The sequence below is a fragment of the Haliotis rubra genome, unplaced genomic scaffold, assembly GCF_003918875.1.
Source record: "Haliotis rubra isolate DU_JTF1 unplaced genomic scaffold, ASM391887v1 Scf37, whole genome shotgun sequence".
NCBI lineage: Eukaryota > Metazoa > Mollusca > Gastropoda > Lepetellida > Haliotidae > Haliotis > Haliotis rubra.
The window spans coordinates 2,998,499-3,018,080 of NW_025767046.1; the positions used below are offsets into that span (position 1 = coordinate 2,998,499).

Genomic DNA, 19,582 nt, shown 5'->3' on the forward strand with positions numbered 1-19,582 from the left:
GTAGGCTATTGCAATTGTCAATCCTGGAGAGAACAAGTGACTGAATGAGAACTTAAGCTGCATCTGTGGTTACCAGCAGAGTGGAGATGGAAGTAGCCCACTACAGAGATGGTTCATAGTTTGCTCCTTGGTGAGACAAGGATCAAGATAAACACCTAGGTTCTTGACATTGGACGAAAGTGGGATATCTGCGATGTCCGTAGAGTTGATCCTTTTGAGACGTTGTGTTGTGCCAATCAACATAGATTCAGTCTTGTCTTCATTGAGCCTCAGCTCATTTGTCATCATCCATGAACTGATTGCCTTCGTGCACTGACTCACTGTTGATCTGGCTATCTGTACAATCTCTGGCTTGAGGAATCCATCAACTGGAAGTCGTCTGCAAATGCATGATATTCACATCAAAGTGATCAATGACCTTCTCCAAGTAGTTTGTGTTAAACACAAAAAGAAGTGGCCCAAGGACTGAGCCTTGGGGTACGCCACACTCAAGGATCGTTGACTCAGACATGCTTTCAGAAACAAGAACTGATTGACCATATGTCTTTATTTTCTTGGACCTAAGGCGTCTTGCTCAAATATAACAAATCTGACTCCATGAAACGTTTTTAATCTTATGCACGTGTACACTTCGATAGACACAGCTTTCATAGTGTTTTCTATAATACATCATATTGTCTTAAATTGTACTGATCTGGTTAGCCAAAGGGTTCTTATCAGACCTCGTGTATCCATACGATTTCCATCAACGACATGCATACCTTCAATTACCTTTCACAGGGATGAAACTGCTGGGGGTTGAACACTATGGACAGCGTCCAGACCTTGTGCTTCCTTCAGATTTCCACCCAACGACGATCCAGTGTATACCTTTTTCTTTCACAGAGATGAAACTGTTAGGGGTTGAACACTACGGACAGCGTCCAGCCGTCGAGGGCAACCTACTGACCATTATGTGTACAGCCCGCGGGTCAGGACAGATGAAATACCGTTGGTACAAGGACGGCTCCTTGCTGAACACCACGCTGAGTCAGAGGAATGCGTGGGAAATCCGAATCCCTCGGACCATCAGAAACAAGCAGATCAGCGTACTAAACATTGATGGTGTAGAGTTTTATGATAAAGGTGAGTACTTGAAATGTACTTGAATGGGTATGTTTGAAAATGAAAGTCGTCACAGTATGTCAGTAAATGCAGTTATTTGAATTTACATGACACCCGTAAAGATCCGGGTTAGAATTGGTCTTCAACAACCCATGCTTGTCATAAGAGATGACTAACAGAATCGGGTTTTCAGGTTATACATACTTGGTTGATACATGTCATCGTATCCCAATTGTGTAGATCGATGCTTATGCTGTTAATCACGGGATTGTCTGGTCCAGACTCGATTATTTACAGATCGCCATGTAGCTGGAATATTGCTGAGTACGGTGTTAAACAACAACAAAATTAGTTGCATAACTTATAGATAAAGCATACGGTATTAAACCTATAAGGACCTTCCGACTGATACCGTATTCTGGAATTTTTCCCAAAACGATTTCCTCCAGAAATTAGTGGAAAAAATCCTCGCTAACTAGTAAATACCACGTCTTTTCATACCATTAAGTCGAACTATCACGGAACCTGATGCAGAATAGTTGTCTGTTGCAGTACGATATAAGCATTCATGAATTATACAGAGCTTCATCTGCAAGAGGTCTTTTAAGAACTAATAAAACATTCATTTTGGAGGGGAAAATTCGGTATGCAAATGTTACTGATTATGGTTGGAATAATACATCACTTAGCAACATCATTATAAATTTAGTATAGTCAGTAAATATACACATGCGTGTACTTTGAAGGGGAAAGTTTCCAGGACACTGAAAATGAGGATTCTAGGAGTAACTAATATCTTTGCGAGTAAGGAGAATGAATTTCCAGTAAAAGTATTTATGAAATATGTAAAAAGTACGAAACGGACCCCCATCATTAGTTTATATGTTATTTTAGCAAGTATATATACATTATGGAATTAGAATATTTGAATACTTTACTTTGGCAATGTTCAACGGTGGATTTCATTTTTTCAGTTCCCCCAAATTCTTGTGAATTTTGAACATAAAACAACCCATTATCCGCCATCCATTATTCATTGTTGACGTTATCTCATCTCCATAACTGCATAACCTCCACATATGTAACACTCGACTGTTGATTGAATCATACAAGGAACCTTGTCACGCTGCCATTCTCACAAGAAAAGGCAAAAAGTGTCAGAATTTATTAAAATGCAGAAGCCCTTTTTCAACGTATTTTGCGCTTTGGTTAAGTTGCCCGACAATGCGACAATGTCCCTTCTAGGATTCCATACAAGTTGCCTGGATGTTTTTGTCCTCTCGTAAGATATGTTGCATTCTTAACCTGTATGCTTTTATATAGTTCCCTCTAGAGAAGAATACAAGAACGCTACATTACACGCATTACGTACTGACACATGGCAGATACACTATGCATCGAAACGAGCAAGCAAACATGATTTCGGAATGTGTATGCATAAGTTCATATATGAAAACCTCAGCGACAACCTTTGGACAATAAAGCTCTGAAGTCTTTTTGAAAGGACCACTGTGAAACATCAGTGCAAAAGAATACCCAGTTTTGACTATATCCAGAAACAGATTCCAATCGGTACAAATGGCAAAAAACTGTGTAACTCATATGTATGAGTCACTGAAAATCAGTGATGACACCAGGTGTTCGCGGAAATGGTAAGCATGCCATTCACACACATTCACCGAAATAATGTAAGTGATTCGCACAGGGTAATTTTTTTCAGGTACCTACTACAAATGCTCATGACATGATTTTAATGGCAAATGTCTGACGGCTACGCTCTTCCACAAATACACACTGTTTTTCGTCCATGACAGGGTCTACTACCAAACACTATTCCAAACACGATTGAACTTATGAGTTGTGCAATGGCAAAGCTTAACTACCTGATCCAGTTTATGGTCTCTTGCGAACAGTATTGTAGCTCACCTTTCTGAAAGTCAAAATCAATCTTACACGAACTTCAAAAGGGTCGTTAAAAATGTAATAGATAATTCATACAAAACCTTCGCAGTAGATTTAGACATCTCTTTAATATTCCATAGTGTGTATGATATAATATTCAGGAAAAGGGTAATAAAGAACCGATAGCACCCACTATCGGCTGGACAAAGTATATATGTATCTCAAATACCTTCATTATATCAGGAGATGGCCATAATACCACCTGAGTAAATGAGCTGAAATGAACACATCGTGCACAGAGGTAATAGGTGGAGGTGTTTGAGGCATGTCCATATCAATGATATGTTGGTTCATTATTGTTTTGTTTCAATGAGTTTCAATAATACGTGAAAATGTTATTACAAACTGACACAATCATGCATGGCCAACAACTATGTTCGATATTGTGCACAGGCAAGTATTGGCTCAACGAATATATACTCCCCATCGAAAGTTTAGACTCACTAGTGTAAATGTAGCCATTTACTTAAGTCAACTGTTCTAAAATAAATTTTGCACAAGTTTCCATACTGTTTAAAGGTACTGTTTACACATGAACTGATGTATTGCAAAACACGTTTGTAACGGTGAAAAGATTATTGTCATGAGTTCAATAAATGATGAAACTCAGTGAAAATTGGCGAATTCTTAACAAAACTTTACACCAAAACGCGGCTGTTCACATGCATGATATTTGCACATGTTTACAGCAATTTGATGTATTATCCTCGTGCAATTCATCTGCATAAGGTTTTCAGTTGGTTCCCCTAGTTAGTGTAGAAATTCATCTTTGATGTAACCACATATATATATACATAACATGTAGTGAGTACTTTAAGTGAGTCTAAACTTTTGATGGGTAGTATATGATAACTGACATGCATTCAGTGACTCGTCATGTGTTCGTGGTACATCAAGTATTTTTCATATTGTACGTTGTCAAAGGTTAGCTACATGTATGTCTGATAATATACACGTGTTCAATTTCTAAAGATTGGGGTAGTTTCTCATCGGTAAATTATTATTATATTTCTTTATTAGGTGAATTTACCTGCGAAATCGAGGATTTTAAAGAGGTAGACAATGCATCTGTCATCGTTGATGTCATCACGCTCCCTCTTTTGGAAATGAGCCCTCTGGCGGTGTCACTAACGAAAGGGGGCGCTACAAGCTTCCGGTGTCTCTCCCCTGACGATACGATAGAGAAAGGCTCTTTCAGCTATAAGTGGCTCAAGAACGACAACCAAATACCACCTGATTCTACCTCTGAAATAATAGAAGATGTTTTTCCCACTGGGAGACGTCTCAACATCAGAAATGCACAACACAGCGCAAATTACACATGCATCATCACAAACCCAGCAGGATCCACCAATAAAACTGCTTTTCTCTTCGTCAAGGAACCAGGTACTGTCGATGAGTTATGTATGGTTTTAGGTTCCACGACGCATTAAGTTGTATCCCAGTAATATTACGGCGTGTCAGTTTAATGTCGGGGTGAAGCCAAAGAAATGGCAACTGGTGAACTCCGACGATTGCAGACCAACCAAGAATCGTAATCATCTAAATATGAGATCGGAATAAAAATATCATTATCTCACACTTACTGAACGGTGCGAATTGTGTCGTAGACGATTATACCCCGAGTGCAATGATTCGCCACTTCCTTCATGACCTTTGTCCAAATTAGGTATTTCTTTACCATCTCCAAAATCATAACTGTTAAAAGCTGTATTTTATGTTATTGTTATTATTATTTTGTGTTTGTTATGTCTCACAACACGAATCCATCATACGGTTTGATGTTTAGATTTTTACATGGCCCCTCTCAACGCGAAATATTTTCTTTGTGGTACTCTAAAACCTTGTATGGGGTACTTCTATCTTTCAGAGGATATTCAAGGTTACTGTCTTCAAGATATTTACGAGGGCATCACTTGGAAGAAAACCTTTGGAGGATGTTTTGATGTACAACGTTGTCCAACAGATACCGGAGGTAACCATTCCCTTTAACATCATTCTTGAATACTATATCGTGTATACTATGAAATATTGAAGAGTTGCCTAAATCTATTCTGAGATTTGTGAATGAATCCTGTTTTACAGTAAATGTATGGCTCTACGTATCTTAAACCTTGTTGGACTATCCTATCCATGTAAAAGGATCATTTCTAATGTGTACCTCTGCTTTGTGTAAAGCATATCATATTAGTAAAGTATGTGTACGCTGGAGCTTTGATGTTATCTGTTTGATGATTTATCATTATTGAATCTATTCATATGTCGTCAAGTGATGCATTCCTGTTCACCACCAACACTTCATCAGAAGCGACATTTTCCACGAAGGTTGCCAATTGCTTCGTTCTATTCTTGCTCAAAGGTTATTTTGTCAGGATTACAACATTTAAGACCTCAAGTGACCTTTCAAAACATGTTTGGTTAATAGGTGAAGGATCTTTCCTAACTTTTACTTTTAAGTGAAGAAGACAAAATGTCAATAGAACTCTTTTAATTCGTAGCATGTGTTCCCGTGAGTTTAGTTTCAGGTGAACAGTTTACTCATCATAGCATGATTGTGGCTGGGTCACTTTTTCGCAAACACATGGAATCATCTTCAGTATGTAATGAATGATTCTGAAAAAAACCATGTTATGGTACAGTCGGAATCATACAGTTAATTCTACTTGTAGCAGAGATATCTAATAATTATGGAAATGGTTTGGTGGCTTTCATGTATTCTTTTCTAAATTGTCTATATGTATACATACGATTTTACTATTTGTCGTATCGATATGTATTCCTTCCAACAGTACATCCTTACAAATGAAAATGCTCAATTCATGCTGAAACACATTTCGTAATAGTATTTTCCATTTTTCTTCATCAGCTTTAATTATTCTTTCCCAAGGCTTCAAAAACACGCTAGTTACGTTTAGCATATGCATGAACATTGCATGGTCATAAGAAAGTGTAATGATAACTAGCAACTGAGAATAATATTACATGATGCACAGAATAGGATTTTAACATGACGCCTGTGTGTCAGTAACTCAAAGAAAGAAAGAAAGAAATTGAATTATAAATAACATGTCAAAAGTTTTAAAAATCATCAGATTAAAACTGATTAAAAGGCATTTTCATTTAAATACTAATATTGATTATTTTATGCTCGATTATGTTCCGATGTCTATCAACATATCATCATGTCATTAGCCCGAAACGTCTTTTGGAATAATTCATATTATATAATGCATTCAGTTAGTACAGTGTTTTTCTAACATATACAGTGAACCCAATATAGTATTCCCTTTATGATTTTAATTAATTTTAATTATATGAAACGTTTATTTTTGTACGATTGTTCTCGTTGATATGATATCTTTTTTCCGCCAGTTTTAGCGTATATACGTCGTCCATACCTCTATATATGTGTGTCAATATACTATCTGTCAACTGGATATCTACATAAATATCGGTTTGATATTGAAATACTTCTTTAAAATTGAATGATTTTCAGATTTGCGAGTTATAAAAGCGCTTGGTAAGTTGAGAGGAAGCCGATGAGTCCCTTCCCCGAAAGTCCACACATGTTACTATGTTATTGTGCACATGCATTTACTAAAACTATCAACACTGTCTCTTTATGTTGTAGTTTCTGACATGCAATTATTATTTGGGAACACAAATGCACACATAACAAATATAACCAATTGTACAATGTTATCTAGAAAGACCAAAGTATATATGAACGCGCTACATCGTATACATGGTAGCCAGCATCGTTGATAGGACTCTGCAGCCAACTTTGACAATGGGCGCGTATCTTGGTCTTGTCCGGTTTCTGACATCAAATCATTGAACGGGGAACCATTATTTTGATATTCGAAATGCAAACAGATAGGATTTACCCATCAGATAGAAATATGAAACGGTGTACAGGTTCTGTGTGAGCGTCCTTGGTAGAACTCTCAACTTTCCAGGAAGAGCGCGCGAGTGTGCGTATTGTTAAACACATGGCTGGCGCTGTCGCTTTTGGGGCCAACTGGGCCAACCGCTGCGAATGCTCGTTGTGCTTTAAGCAGGTGCTGTAATAGCGTATGGTGTGCAACTGGACACAAGATGCAACAAAAGTGCAACACGTATATACATGTACGTGCAATATGTGCAAGTGGTGTAGGGATAACGTCGTGTGACAGATCCTCATATAAGCAGTGATGGTGTATATGGTTTAACACAAGGGACAGAGAATATGGTGGAAGTGTACTGTACCGGTGTACCATCGCAGTGTTGTAACAAAACGAATGTTTGGAGGCTAGAAACTGTTGGCGAGACGCATGTGTTCTCTCAAACTGCATGTAATAGTCCTGGATGTGGTGCTTTCTCCTTCCGTAATACCTAAGGTGTGAGTACGTGAATATATGTTGAATTGAAAGGACGTCCAACATAAAACCCATGGTGGACCTTATGCACAGAGTGATAGAAACCATGCAATGGTTCGTGTAGCTAGCCACCGAACTTTGGGTCGAAGAATGAACATACAGGAGAACCCTTCAAGAGGCACATTCGAAGTGTTGGGGAGAGAGTTGGAAACACGCAGATTGCCAGTATATCAGTTATACTTTGGCGCATTCACCATTATGCGAACTTTCGAGTCGGGAAAAAAGGATCGTTTAGCTTATAATGTGGATTCGAACAATGATCAGCAGATCCTGCCATTACAAAAGGGAGATAACTGTTACAACGCAGAGCTAGACGGGCCACAGAACAGACGCTCTCAGAATAAACATAGCACAGCCTGATCAATTCAACTTTCATCGTGTCATCGTTTCTTCTTTTCATAATAATCCAACATGTACAGAACGTCCACAAGGGGTGGTGCATTCATTGAAAAATGTTCCTATGCTGTATTGTAGTTGCTTAGCATTTGGAGATGGCTATAACCTCAGTTGCCTTTTGGGAAACCGGTCTTCTGTAGTTATGTGTTGTATATATGTATGTACCTTCATCGCCTGTATATTTCTCCTGTCCTTCCTTCACTCACTGTTCCAATCTGCCTACCTAACCCTCAAACCCCTTAACCGTCTAACCCTCTAACAACATTCACCAAGTAAGTGGCTTATACAAGTTTACTTTCAGCGTTATACTAGCACCTTCATGAGTGTGTATGCTGTGTACAAGACAGGTTTGGGACTTATTTAACATTCTTTCAGATTTGGTTTGGTTGAACCGGTTGTACGGCAAGGGTAAGTGCGCTTCAGCGTTTCAAAGCAGGTGTGACGTCGACCTAGCCAATTGCATGTTTCATAGCCAGCCTGTTTAGAAACTTTGAGAAAGCATTACTTATCACATGTGACTGTTTACTCCATGGAGCTGTGAGTATTCCGCAGTGGAGGCGGCGAGTTCTGGGTGCCATACTTGTGTGCTCCTGGTAGAGTAGCAGTGAGACGTTGCTTGCATTAAGTCTTGCGGAGAGTGTGCTCATAAATGCATTCGTTTCTTTCTTTAATATTCTGGCATATCTTTAGTCTGTAGTCTTGGGTTCTTATTTATAATTTTAATTTGCTCTTAACGAATTCATATTGTGTTCCTGTTTCAACTGACTGTTTTAAAGTATCATATGTTATATTCGGGATTACACTTCCTCAATGAGCATTTGACAGTTTAAAACACTGTCTGTAGATGACATTATATGTGACAATGTCATCAATATTTATCATAGCTATTCATTATGATGAGTAAATCAAATTGATTTTTTTGTTTGGGGATATTTCTCAAAATTCCTTTCTGCTCTGTGAAATGACAAGATGCATTGCTTTGTATTAATATACCATTAAGCAGGAATTACAAATGAGTTTTTAGCCGTTTTAAAGTTTATTGTAGAACACAGTTCTTTAAAATCAGTTTACCATGAAACCATACTTCAAACCATAGGAAAGCCCCACCCCAGTACAACGGGAAACGTTCTGTGGATACAACGTCTTCATTATTAATGTAAACCCAGTTATGAAGCAAGTGACGGGTTAGCATCGACACAGTGACATTTAATATTAATGGTTAGCATCGGGTTAGCACACAGATAACGCCGTCTACATTAAATAATGTTAACCCAGTTATAGCAAGTGACCAGTTATCGACACAGATAACGCCGAAATATTAAGTGACGGGTTAGCATCGACACAGATAACGCCGTCTACATTAATATTAATGTTAACCCAGTTATGAAGCAAGTGACGGGTTAGCATCGACACAGATAACGCCGTCTACATTAATATTAATGTTAACCCAGTTATGAAGCAAGTGACGGGTTAGCATCGACACAGATAACGCCGTCTACATTACTAATATAGAAGTTGTATAGCCATAGAACTTTACTCGTTGTTCATCACACCAACTTCTAAATGCCACCCAAAGAAGAAATCAACCCAGTATACAGGTTTTGAGGGGTTTTTTTGTAGAAGAGGGATTTTAGGACGTTTTTGTATCTTGTGGGTCTAATACATGTACGTTCCATTTATATATATACTCAAAGGCAAATGTTTCTGTGCTTTCATAAATATATAAGTAAGTATTTTTTCATAATGTTGAGGATACTGATGGACCATCTGACTATGCATGCGAAAACAAATACCTTCCGTCAGGATCATTTGTCTTTCCTTTCAAAGTCCTGAAAACAAACATTTTACTTTAAAATGCGTTACGCTAGTTGTTGGTAATTGAAATATTAGTGAAAATGTTATTGTTTTAAATATATGAATATTAGAAAGTCTCATATTCAAAATTCATTCAAATATCTCACCATCGCACATGTAATCTTTAGAAAAAACTGTCTAGGATTTGAGGTATCCCACATTAATAGCAAGAACTTGAGTACTCTACTTGTGCCTGTGAGTAGGTGGTATCGGTCTGTCCTTCAATATAAATTCTTATATTTAAGCGGCGTGTGTGTGTGTGTGTGTGTGTGTGTGTGTGTGTGTGTGTGTGTGTGTGTGTGTGTGTGTGTGTGTGTGTGTGTGTGTGTGTGTGTGTGTGTGTGTGTGTGTGTGTGTGTGTGTGTGTGTGTGTGTGTGTGTGTGAGAATAATTTACAGAAAATGTATGACCAAATATTTCATATTTCCATGTCCTTATTTTTAATTCCAGGAATAATTTCTATGAGTAGTGGCCGTAATATAATGATGGACCTGTTTGGATGTCATCTCAGTGGATATCTTAGTGATAACAATCGCACTAATCCCATGCGCACTAGTTCTTTAGAACAAGCATTAGCAAACGCTCGTAATACTCTGTTAGAACTGCTGGAATGCTCTCGGTTTCTAGTCTATATTTATTTGTAGATTTTCTTTGACAGCAATACTGTTATTTCTGATTCCAGCATGATCCTGTGGTGTAAATACCCTTCTGCTGAAAAATATATGCATGTAATACCTACAGCATATATAATAAGCATGGTTTTGTAACCCGTTTTGTTTCAGCTAACCTATATTCACGTTTGTTTCCGTATATAGCCATCGTTTAGCGTTATCAATAAATGCTTAATTCTTATATACCTCTTTGTTACAATAATGAAATGTCGTTCCTGTCTACATACTGCTGACATATACATGTATGTTGTCATATATGTTTTGCTAAAACATTGGACGTTATTGATTTATGGATGCAGTTCAATAATTATCAGGTGCACAACGCTCTCAATAAGTTATCCATCTTCGTTGTTTTTTTTCCTTGTGTTTTTTTTTCGACTTTGATATCGTCGATGTCTACAATTCGTATTCTAATGCAATAGGCATTGTGCCATTATACGTTTTCCGTCGTTCTTTTTCATACTTCAAAGTGTTTCAGCTGCTTAAAAAATTTAAAATTAAAATTTATATTTTATCAGACAATTAGTATGGAAACATACATGATATACAGAGATGTGTAATACTTCTATAGTTTCCTTCAAGGTGCGTCTTTCGTATTATACATATTATGCAATATACATTTTGTTTGTTGGTTTGTTGTTTAACGCAGTATTCAGCACAATTCCTGTTGTGTCATGGAGGTTTTTAAAGTCATACTTAATGGAATAATTGTTGATTGACGATCGCTATTTTAAGTATTGTAATAACAATTGTCAGATTGATTCCGTTGTTGTAAATAGTCTTGTACAGATTGCGCCATTGGTCCACAGGGTATTCTAGACGTTCGTGTGAGTGTGTCGAGCAACGTTGCGAATGGACGAAGCCAAACTTTGTCAAATGCCAGTCTGGACATCTGATTATAACATATGATAGGGTAAGAGAATGACTTGATATCACTACATTTTTTGAGTCAGTGAGTGAGTGGAATGTTTTTTCACCGCTTTTTGCAATATTCCAGCAATATGGTGACACGAGAAATGGGCTTCACACATTGTACCCATGTGTGGAATCGAACCCGGGTCTTCGGCGTGAGGTGCGAACGCTTTATCCATTTGGCTACCCCTCAACTGTTTCTAACATTTGATACACACATGTTTGTTTCTGCCTGTGAGAGAATATGTAAGTCTGTGTGTTTAAGTGTGTGTGTCTGCGTGAGTGTACGTATGTGTGCGGGTGGGTGGGTGTGAGTGGGTGTTTATGCGTTTGTCTGAACGTGTGAAAATTATTACATATTATCACTAGTTTAATCACATGAATAGATATAACCCATAATGCTTCAACCCATGAAGATACGGGTTAGAATTAGTCTTCAGCGACCCATGCTTGTTGTGAGAGCCGACTAACGGGATCGGGTGGTTGACACATGTCATCGTATCCCAATTGCGTAGATCATGTTGTTGATCACCGGACTGTCTGGCCCAGACTGTAGTATTTACAAACCGCCGCCATATAGCTGGAATATTGCTGAGTGTGGCATAAACCGTGCTCACACAATGCCTCAACCATTGTATTGTATCAAAATATGTGTATGTTATCTATATATCATTAGGTATGATTTATGAGAATAAAATCCTGTTCCTGGTAATGGAGGGGTTTTCGGACGTATAGCCTTAACATGTAAAATCGGTTCGAATCTAGTTTTCGATACACGTTTCAGATACTTGGTGGGCATTTACAAGTTGGAAGGTAACATAGCAACGCATGGTATGGATTTACAACTTCTTTAATGTTTACAACACAACGTTTCTGGGCTACTTCTTGTTCCTTCATCAGGTGACTCTGTACATCGTAATCAAAACATATCACTTAATCTCCTTGATCTCTGTACATCTCAGTCGGTAATACTATCTCACTCATTCTCATTCGCCTGATGAAAGGGCAAGAAGTAGCCCAGAAACGTCGTGTTGTAGACATTAAAAGTTGTAAATCCATACCATACGTTGTTATGCTACCGACAAGTTTGTTCCTTGAAGAGCGAGACTGGCATTAATTCACAGATCGGCATATAGCAGAAATCAAGTGCATGCCGCGGTTTAAAAGACTTTGACTCAAAAATACAATCCATGTGTATCATTTAAAAACATTGTGATTTTAGTTCACATATTCATATTATACACATTTTAGTTAACATATGCTTATTATATAACATTTTAGTTAACATATGCATATTATATAACATTTTAGTTAACATGTGGCTATTATATAACATTTTAGTTAACATATGCATATTATATAACATTTTAGTTAAAACATTGTATAACAGCTTAGTTAACATATGCATATTATATAACATTTTAGTTAATATATGCATATTATATAACATTTTTGTTAACATATGCATAACATAACATTTTCGTTAGCATATGCATATAATATAACATTTTAGTTAACATATGCATATTATATTACAGTTTCGTTAACATATGCATATTATATAACATTTTAGTTAACATATGCATATTATATAACATTTTAGTTAACATATGCATATTATATAACATATTCGTTAACATGCATGTTATATAACATTTTAGTTAACATATGCATATTATATTACAGTTTCGTTAACATATGCATATTATATACCTGGCAGCTGGAGAAGATCAAGCTGGGCTACCAACACGATAAGATGGCCTCCATATGGGAGGACCTGTATGGTTTGATCAGACAGGCGAGAGGGAAGTTGTATGCCGGCGATGTTGATGTCTCCTCCTCAATTCTTCACACGTTTGTCAAGACTCTGGCACAATATCCATCGCTTGCTCCCCAGAACGGATCGTACTCTTTAACGGTAATGCCCATATCGCAGTAGAATAGTGCAACCTGGCAAGGAAATTTGGTATTTAACTGTACTTCTCCAACAATCCAAAGGCCCTTGGCCCAATAGGAAGCTACGTAATTGTTTTTGTCTTAAATCGATTGTATCCACCGATTCCATTGTCATCAATGTCATTACTTACGCCGCCAGACTTCTGAATATAGAAAGATGGATATACGCATGCCTTTAACAGGAGATTGTTCATGAAACCTATGCATCACATCAACTGATTTGGAGATAATCCGATCCGTTGTGGCAAAGAATCTTTTTTCAGTTTTGTTTTTTTATTGGTGTTGGTTTTTTGCATTGCTTGGAATTCATACTTAGGATGCAAGGTAAAGTATATACCAATATGCACATTAACAGTTGAATGTGTTGAATATTTTTAGTTAATTTGAAGTTACATTGGACTGTTTCTTTGTATATATACAGAGTCTTCTTGATCTCACGAACATCTTAATGGCAGAGGCTCTCCTTACAACAAGTGATGAAAAACAGGTAAGAATGATGATATTCCTAATTGTAAGTATGTAATGTTTTCATAAGTGGATCAGTATTCGGATTTACGTAAAACATTGTTAAATGAATCACACTGATATTCCTTATTTGGTATTTCAAGCCTCATGGACCAGATTACATGTTTAATGGTATTTTGGTGTTCCTATCCTTTCTGCGAACACCGGGTGTCAATTTCCATTATTCAGTTTTGACCTTCATCACTGATTTTGCATTTTACGCGCTTTGGAATCTGTTTCCGGATATAACCATGTATTACATTTGTTGCCAGAACATGATCGTGTAACGTTCTCATTATGCACGCATATTTCTTTTCAAACATTGATTGTTTGTTGTTTTACGCCGCACTCAGCAATATTCCAGCTATATGGCGGCGGTCTTTAAATAATTGAGTCGGGACCAGATAATCCAGGGATTAACAGCATCAGCATGGATCTATGCAATGGGGATACGATGACATGTGTCAACCAAGTTAGCGAGCCTGACCACCCGATCCAGTTAGTTGCCTCTCACGACAAGTATGGGTTGCTGAAGGCCAATTCTAACCCGGATCTTCACACATGATATATTCGGAATTGTACTATTCATTCTGCTTTGAGTCTTTGTCTTTTTCTTAGGATTCTCGTCTTCATTTGAGTGTGAACGTTCACAACCATAACCACCCGGGTAACAGTTTCTCCTGGTTTAGGGTCCCTTAACACACGAGATGTGACTATCTGACCATCTATTTCAGTCCCTCTATGTTGGACCTAAGGTGATGCAGATTATGGAGATGCTTTGTGGTCTTCATCTCAGAAATTTCAATTTCTCAATTGGACTACGTATTACTACTGAAAAAATCGGTAAGTAAAACAACAGTTTACAAACGTTAGTCCAGAATAAATACAGTGCTTGAGTTACGTTAACATATGTTATATTTGGTATTACACTTTCTTAGTAAAGTACAGATGGCTGAGCGGGTTAGGCGGCTGACTTTGTGTGCTGGCGATTTGGTGCCTGACTCTGAGGGTCTGGGTTCGAATCCCGGATGGGACTCAACCCAACAAAAGTACTAGAATCTGTCCTGGACGTGTTTAATTTGACCACTTTTTTAAATGGCATTGTCTAATCATTGCGTTAAGTTGAATTTTCTCACTGGATCACGACTGTTTGGTGTGCCTAAAGTTTGACCAAAATATGGAATCAGTGATATTAGATGTTCATAAGAAAGCGTGTGTTTATTTCGCGACAGAAATGCCTTTCTTCTTTTCCGTAAGATCTCTGGAGGGTGTGTGAATAGCAAATTCCGGCAATATTACGGTCTGAACTTTATCTCGTGTTCAGAAGAATGCTTTACTTTTAGATGTGGTATACTCCCCCTGATTTCAACCTGTTTCATCATTTGTGCTTACACTCTGTATTTTCCTGGCTACGCGCCTGGCCTTGGTTCCACATTCAGCTGACACGCCGTAATGACTGAAATACTGTTCAAGGCGACGTTAAACCCAAGCCACTCAATACCTCATATTTTGCGAGGGGTAACCAAGTGGTTAAAGCGTTCCCTCGTCACGCTGATGACCTGGGTTCCCTACATTAGTACCATGTGTGAAGCTCATTTCTGGTGGCCCCCGCCCTGATATTCCTGGAATATGATAAAAGCGGCGTACTCACTCACTCTGTATCTTCCATCAGTGGCGCTGGTGGAGGATGTTCGGATAGTCCCTCCCAACGCAAGTCTACCCAAGTTGGCGTACGATGCCGAGAAACCAAGCTCTACCCTGACCCGTGGCTCTCGATCAAGAAGAGAGAAGGTTTCAATATCAAAAAATGGTCATTCAGGTACATGTATGTCAAAGAAATTCACAATTTTAATAATAATGAATATTTGGGAAAGAAAGCATAAGTTTCCGAAGAGAAAAACTTCTGCATTTAAATCCTACATGTTAGCATAATATTTATTATAAAACAACATGTCTACTTAAAGACTACATACTACTTGAATAATAATAATAATTATTTGATTTATATAACGCATCATTCACTAATAAATGCTCTGTGCGCTTAAGATGGAAATTGACACTTGAAAAGAAATGTTTTGAGGCCAATCTTAAAAGATGTTAGTGACTCGCTGGTTTTGAGTTCAAGCGGTAGCGCGTTCCACTTCATTGCTGCATTGAAAGCGAACGACCTTTTGCCAGAGTCCCCAAATAGAAAAACAAAAGACCTTAAATATTACAATTGTTTATGTTTCAGACCACTCTGATGTTATGTACAGCCACGAACCAATGTTTATATGTCACTACGTAGATATGTATTCGTTGTTACATGACAACTATGCAGAGAAGATGTGAGTATGCCTTAGTTTCCTGAAGGTGTGAATATGCCTTAGTTGACTGATGGTGTGAATATGCCTTGGGTGACTGATGTTGTGTAGTATGCCTTAGTTTCCTTAAGGTGTGAGTATGCTTTAGTTTCCTGATGATATGAATGTGCCTTGGGTGACTGATGATGTGAAGTATGCATTAGTTTCCTGAAAGTAGAGTGTGCCTTAGTTGACTGATGGCGTGAATATGCCTTGGGTGACTGATGTTGTGAAGTATGCCTTAGTTTCCTTAAGGTGTGAGTATGCTTTAGTTTCCTGATGATATGAATGTGCCTTGGGTGACTGATGTTGTGTAGTATGCCTTAGTTTGAAAGTAGAGTGTGCCTTAGTTGACTGATGTTGTGAAGTATGCCTTAGTTTCCTTAAGGTGTGAGTATGCTTTAGTTTCCTGATGATATGAATGTGCCTTGGGTGACTGATGATGTGAAGTATGCATTAGTTTCCCCAAGGTGTCAGTAAGCCTTAGTTTCCTTAAGGTGTGGTATGCTTTAGTTTCCTGATGATATGAATGTGCCTTGGGTGACTGATGATGTGAAGTATGCATTAGTTTCCTGAAAGTAGAGTGTGCCTTAGTTGACTGATGGCGTGAATATGCCTTGGGTGACTGATGTTGTGAAGTATGCCTTAGTTTCCTTAAGGTGTGAATATGCCTTAGTTGACTGATGGTGTGAATATGCCTTGGGTGACTGATGTTGTGTAGTATGCCTTAGTTTCCTGAAAGTAGAGTGTGCCTTAGTTGACTGATGGCGTGAATATGCCTTGGGTGACTGATGTTGTGAAGTATGCCTTAGTTTCCTTAAGGTGTGAGTATGCTTTAGTTTCCTGATGATATGAATGTGCCTTGGGTGACTGATGATGTGAAGTATGCATTAGTTTCCCCAAGGTGTCAGTAAGCCTTAGTTTCCTTAAGGTGGCAGTATGCCTTAGTTTCATGATGATGTGAATATGCCTTTGGTGGCTGATGTTGTGAAGTATGCCTTAGTTTCCGCAAGGTGAGAGTATGCCTTAGTAGACTTATGCTGTTATGGTCTAACAATGTTCCATAATTCACTCATGGTTGTATTGGGTTGTGTTTTAATAAATGGAACCAACAACAGGAATACTGAAAGTAAGATTTTATATTTCGAACTTCTTTAATCTGAATTTCTGTGTGTTTGTTTTTTTTCAGATATGATCCCGATTTCATAACGAATATTCGTTCGGTGTTTCCCCTTGACAACTTCTTTCTTCAGAAGGTTAGGAAAGCTGAAATAGTATTTCACCATCCACGATCTGTAAGTATTGACTCATTTATTTATTAAAACAATAGCGTATTGCTCATAGTTTCGTTTCTTAATCAGAAATATTATGTTTTGTTAGTTCTCCTTTTAATGGCTCGAATATGTTTGGTCATCTCGGTCACAGTTCACTCCGGATATCACAAAGTTCACACCAGATATCACAAAGTCGTCTCAGGAAATGATGAAGTGTACTCCGGATATGACAAATTTCACTCCTTATTTGACAAAGTGTTCTCCATATATGACAAAAGTGTACTCCGGGTATGACAAAATTCACTCCTTATATGACAAAGTGTTCTCCATATATGACAAAGTGTACTCCGGATATGAAGAAGTTAACACTTAAGATGACAAAATTAACTCCGGGTATGGCAATGTTGTCTCAGGATATGACAAAGTTCACTCCGGATATGACGAAGTTAACTCCGTAGATGACAAAGTTAACTCCGGATATGACAAAGTTTACTCCGAACATGACCCTGAATCTGCATGTTGCGACTACTCAAACCAAACGAACACATAGACTTTGTACATAAATGTTACAAATGTTTTTGGTAACAATAAGGGTCATGGAACGTGTCCGAAAGATCTTGGTTGGATACGAGGGTCGGTCAAAAAGTAGTCGGCCTCACCTGGGAAATGATACAAATGTAGCTGTTTTTATGTTTTATTTTACTTCATATTATCTGTCAACCTCAAGCAAATTGGTTTTGCTATGTTCCAGCCTCACGGTCCCCATTTTGTTTTGATTTGGTTTTGACATACATACATACATACATACATACATACATACATACATACATACATACATACATACATACATACATACATACATACATACATACATACATACATACATACATACATACATACATACATACATACATACATACATACATACATACATACATACATACATACATACATACATACATACATACATACATACATACATACATACATACTCGTTAACACCTGTATATTAACTGACCCGCGAAGATCCGGGTTAGAATTGATCTTCAGTAACCCATGCTTCTCGTAAGAGGCGACTAACGGGATTGGGTTGTCAGGCTCGCTGACTTGGTTGACAGATGTCATCGTATCCCAATTGCGTAGACCGATGTTCATGCTGTTGATCACTGGATTGTCTGGTCCAGACTCGATTATTTACAGACCGCCGCCATATAGTTATAATATTGCTGAGTGCGGCGTAAAACCGAACTCACTCACTCACTGTATATTAACTAATCTATTTTAAGGTGATACTTCAAGGATCAAACGAAACTTCGTGCATTTCATGGAGAACGATTCGCAGGTACGTGTACAATTTTATAAATTTGTAATACTAGTAACTAATTTAAAGTAAAATATTTGTCGCAATGGTAACATTTTTCACGGTCCACTAAACAAAACGGCTTTCAAATGGCATCACCGCCAGTCCCCACAGTCCAAAGAGAGAACAATCGATTTCCTGAGTGCTACCTTCCATGATTTCTGCAACATCGCTGAGTGGCTTTAACCGAGAAAGGCCACATACATCAGGTTTCGTCTGACAGCTAGACACATATGTCGTATTGGGAACGCCTTCGGTTCAAAGGAACATATTTTATTGATATCGTGAACTAAGTGCTCGTCTATGTGAAGTCAGCGCTAATTGAGAATTGTTTAGAATACTGATTCCATGAGACGTAAGCGTGAGCATATAAACTATATTTGTTGGAGACTGCAGCGGTTGCATCTCTTTCAGATGGAACCTTTTACTCCTTATCCCGATCATACTACAATACAGAAAATTATTTATCCACAAAAGACTTGTGTTTGGAATTTCCTTTCATTTCTATTTTTATTCGATTCTTTGTAACAGCAGTGTTATACATTTTTAACAATAACGTAAAAAACATTTTGTTAAATACATCAAAATACAAACAACCCCGTAACAAATAATAATAATATCATAATTCATTTATTAGCGCCGAGTATCCATGTGTCTAGTTGCTCGCTGGCGCGTATGTAGGAGTCAGTAGAGTGTGAGGGGGAAATGTCCAATATTGTAAGCAGTTCTGAACAGAAGAGTTTTGATTTGGCTATAAAAAGAGGATTCACAGATGGTGGCTTTGGGTTCTGATGGTAAAGTGTTCAATAATTGGGGTGCAACAATGGAG

At 37.9% G+C, this 19,582-nt stretch overlaps 1 protein-coding gene across 1 annotated transcript in view; it reads left to right on the plus strand.

Annotated features, from left to right (window-relative positions):
* The window catches only part of LOC124285876, a 124,392-nt gene that overhangs the window by 83,718 nt on the left and 21,092 nt on the right, over positions 1-19,582 (plus strand). Inside the window, exons 9-21 of the mRNA XM_046722156.1 lie at positions 886-1,125; positions 4,087-4,452; positions 4,937-5,041; positions 6,563-6,586; positions 8,256-8,288; positions 11,215-11,318; positions 13,038-13,235; positions 13,695-13,760; positions 14,512-14,620; positions 15,450-15,596; positions 16,011-16,104; positions 17,309-17,414; positions 18,680-18,735. Of these exons, the coding sequence (XP_046578112.1) occupies positions 886-1,125; positions 4,087-4,452; positions 4,937-5,041; positions 6,563-6,586; positions 8,256-8,288; positions 11,215-11,318; positions 13,038-13,235; positions 13,695-13,760; positions 14,512-14,620; positions 15,450-15,596; positions 16,011-16,104; positions 17,309-17,414; positions 18,680-18,735 (1,648 nt within the window). The remainder of the gene's footprint in view (positions 1-885; positions 1,126-4,086; positions 4,453-4,936; positions 5,042-6,562; positions 6,587-8,255; positions 8,289-11,214; positions 11,319-13,037; positions 13,236-13,694; positions 13,761-14,511; positions 14,621-15,449; positions 15,597-16,010; positions 16,105-17,308; positions 17,415-18,679; positions 18,736-19,582) is intronic.